The sequence below is a fragment of the Capsicum annuum genome, chromosome 12 (genome assembly GCF_002878395.1).
Source record: "Capsicum annuum cultivar UCD-10X-F1 chromosome 12, UCD10Xv1.1, whole genome shotgun sequence".
NCBI classification, from domain to species: domain Eukaryota; kingdom Viridiplantae; phylum Streptophyta; class Magnoliopsida; order Solanales; family Solanaceae; genus Capsicum; species Capsicum annuum.
In genome coordinates this window covers 1545901-1549886 of record NC_061122.1, presented here as the reverse complement: position 1 = coordinate 1549886, position 3986 = coordinate 1545901, and the positions used below count along the sequence as shown (strand labels likewise).

The following is a 3986-nucleotide window of genomic DNA, read 5'->3' as shown; positions in this document are numbered from 1 at the left end:
AATAACCTTACCATATCTACCTAAAATTCCATATTCTTTTATTTAGTTACATATCATCTCATGTTTTAATTGTTTTATTTTATCTTAAAATTAATTGTTTATTCTCTAAATTAAATTCAAAAAATAATAATAACCAACAATTGTCTAAATTAATTTCAAGAAACACTAATAACCAATAATTAATAGAGGTACTATAATAAAATAGTCATATTAATAATTATTTTTAATGTGTGCCTCAAGTCAAAATATGACAAAGTAAAAGCAAAGAGAAGAAGGGAGCACATCCCAAAGAATCTTTAGCTGTAAGAACTCAGTTATATATCATTGTACATTAATTCTACATAGCTATAAGAACTCGTAAACTTCAAATCTTGAATCTGCCTCTGATCGATCACGAGGTACCAAAGCTGCAACCAACATGTTCTTGGGTGATTATGCGGAGTCGATCTTGCATGACATCCAAGGATTGATAAGGCGGAAAGTACATGCGGTAGAAGCACGTTTGTGAAGAAGGCAAGTGATCCCACGACTGTGAGTTCTTGTAGATGTCAAGTCGCGAATCCAGACCACCAAAGCCATCTAGAGGCAGAGATTTAACTGATGTCCAGAAGAAAAGAAGCACCTTTCTCTCCTCAACAGACATTCGCTCGACTATCTGCACAACAAGAGAAAGAAAACGAACATTGTTGGATCATGAGAAAAGAACGACAGAACGTCCTTAATAATAGACTCCTTTGTCAAACATGCTTCTCACGAAATCATGCTTCAATTGTTCATGCTTGGTACATGACGACTTTTATCATGTGTTCAAATGATCAATCGAGACACACCATAGTTTGAAATGAAATATATTGACAAGTTTAAGGGGTTATCGAGGGATAAGAATAATTTACCTCCCAGAACCAGGATATTTGAGAATCGCTTTTGTTGTAGCCATGATAATCAGTGTGCGCTTTCCAATCTTCGATAGAAACATCGCTTCTACCACCGAGCATTAAGTCGAGATCATCGAGATAAAGACACCGGAAAAAGGACTGAGCCCTTGACGGAGCTATCAAATCTTCAAAACCTTTTGCAAAATACTCGACCTGCTCTGCAATCGAAGTTACAAACCGATGTTTGATCAGCAGACTAACATACACCTCCCGGTTCTTACTGTCCACGACAGTATCCTTTCCGTTGGGACAAAGCTCTATTTCTTTCCTCGAGCCCAAAACCTCAAGTTCAGTTACGAACGTCAAGCCTAGAACATCTTGATCCACCATCTCTGGATCCATATCCAATATCTGCTTGTAGCTATTGTACAAGATTGGATCCGAGTCCCTGATGTCTTGCAATGATACGCCTTTTCCAGACAATTGCAAGAAGAAGACGCGATCAAACACAACTTCAATTTGTACCCCATGCATTAAGGCCAACGCAATCATCCTACCATAGAAACGGAAATACTCAAGGTGTGCCGGATTCACCTTAGAGTCTGCAACAAGCACAAATTGTAGATGATCGTTATTCACACTCTAATAATTAGAGCACTTTAAATACTTAGTACGAAAAGAGGCAAATATACCCCTCGCTAAAAAAATGGGGCATATACCCTCCATCTAACGAAGTTGAGGGGTATATTTGGCCCTTTAAGGTACCTATCGTTATTGCAAAAACTCATTCATTGATCAAAATATAGCAAAATTAAGACCAAACACTAGCAAAATGTTATATATATATACTGCATAAATGAAATGATAGGTTACCTGGATCTGGGAAAAACCTTCCACGATCATTCGGGCAGGCAACAAAAAGAGAATTCCGAGGATTGAAGATCGCTTGGCATACCAATAATAACCACTCCCTCAACACACCAGGTCCGGTAGCTTGTTCATTTTCGAATTGCCCAAACAAACCGCCTAGCAATTGCTCCGGTCTGGCAATTATTCCAATGTAGCCATACGAATCTTTGAGTAACTCAGACCTGTTGGTGAGCATGTTGTATTGACATTCCTCATTCTCTCCAACTTCTGGAATCATCATCCGCGCCAGATGACTCCGTGCATCAAAATCCATTACCTCAAACAGCCACTCGTAGTCTTCTGATTTAGTCACAAGCGAAAAGATCAGAAAGCTCAACGAAGACTTCACTCGCTTCATCGTCTCCCAAAACTTACTCTCAAAACCGTTACACAGTTTCGATACATTACATAAGTGCTTCAGAATTACGAGATATAGAGACCACCAAGGTACATCTTCCACGTCTTCTACTTCCCCTTTCAAACACAATGACCTTAAAGACAACTCCATTTTTCCTAACAAAACATCGAAAATTTCAGACTTCATTCTTTCAATAGTCCCTCTGTAACACTCCACTTCACCAGTGTCATCGTGCATCAATGGTCGTAAAACATTGCACACAGGAACTATATACGCGGTAAAATCATGCACAAGGGGAAATGATAGCCCCGAATATTCAGTTTGATCCCGCGGTCTTAGCTAACTCAGTGCATAACTCGCTCGCTATCTCAATAACAAACTGAAAAATATCATTCAACGATAACAAATTCTCAGCACCATCGTTGCACATCACGATCCCTACAGACTCTATCATAGCCCCCAAACTACTCCGGCAAAATACATACAAATCATAGTCATGTTCCACATCTTCTTCCAAACTACTAATAAATTCTGAAACTAACAAAGTGTATATCGGTGTAAGTGTCTCTCTCTTAAGTGAATCGATAAATTCATAAATGCATTCATAAGCAATACTCTGCAATCTTGAGTCATATAAAGAGTTACTAAAGCTTCTGGCATGCACGAGGACCTGAATTTCTTGAAATGTTCAGAGGCTAGATTAAAGTCACTTGGAGTCATACTCACAAAGTTTGTAAGCACGCTTTTTATACTATTCGCGACTGAGGGGGACGGAATCAACTGATGTTTGCTTTCGCAGAAATAAAAAATTCGAGATGACAAGTTATCCAGTCGCTCGAGTGTTTGATCAACACCGGTAGAATCATCAAGAGTTAGCTTGTTACCCGCAGCGGTGTTGTTAACATCGATGTTGGAAAATGGATGCATTCGGATAAATCGAGGTAGATTTGTTGATTCAATTTGTGAAGAAAGCAGAAGAACAGAGAAAAGCAGAGTAAGTGTGAAAATTGTGAGGGAAAAAATTGGATTTAAATTAGACTAATAGGACAAAGTAATATTTTATAGATTAGTCCCTTTAATAAATTTTAAAATCATTTAAGTCCTTTGAGTTTGTAAAAGAGGAATTTTGGTCTAATTAAGTATTTAATAAATTATTTCTATTGAAATTATTCTAAGAGATAAGAGCTCCAGCGAAGCAATAAGAAAAGGTCACTTAGTGAATACGTGGATTACATACTTGGAGAATATGAATTTTTGTTAGATTCATTTTTCATGCTTTCTGTTAAATAAATAGTCGTTAAAATATTTAACGATGAGGAAAAATGCTTAATATTGATAAACTTAAACGACTAAATTGCTCATGCGTATATTGAAGTGATTATTATTTTAATATAACTCAAACATAAAGGATTGTTTTTAATTTCTTTTATATTTTATTTTTTTGTAATCATATCTGACTTGTCTTTTATGTTTTTTTTTTTCTAAATTTTTGAAAAATCTCTGATGTTGTAATCTGATTTAATATTATTTGGTCAAATATAATTTAAATTTATTTATTTTTTATTGAAACCCGATCTAGTACTACTGTATTAAGGTTTCTCCACTATTTTTGTTATTTATAGTTGGCAAAGCGATCTGCTATAACTTCTAATTTGATGAAAATCTTTTAATATTTCGTTATATTACTTATTGCGGAGTTTCCTATATTCGTAAAATCTTTCACACTTTGCTTTTATTATGTTTTGATTTAATTTATCCCCATTATTGTAATTCTATCGAGTGTACATATAACGTTTCCCCTATATTTTTGTTTAGTTGTTTTTAGAACAATAATTATTATAACT

The 3986-nt window shown here is 35.6% G+C and overlaps 1 protein-coding gene across 1 annotated transcript; it reads right to left on the bottom strand.

Annotated features, from left to right (window-relative positions):
• Positions 1-239: 239 nt before the first annotated feature.
• Positions 240-3119, bottom strand: LOC107849539 (E3 ubiquitin-protein ligase UPL5-like). The gene is given in 3 exon segments (XM_047400515.1): positions 240-763; positions 894-1477; positions 1749-3119. Coding segments are annotated over 3 exon segments (1587 nt in total). The 5' UTR covers positions 2380-3119; the 3' UTR covers positions 240-391.
• Positions 3120-3986: the final 867 nt, after the last annotated feature.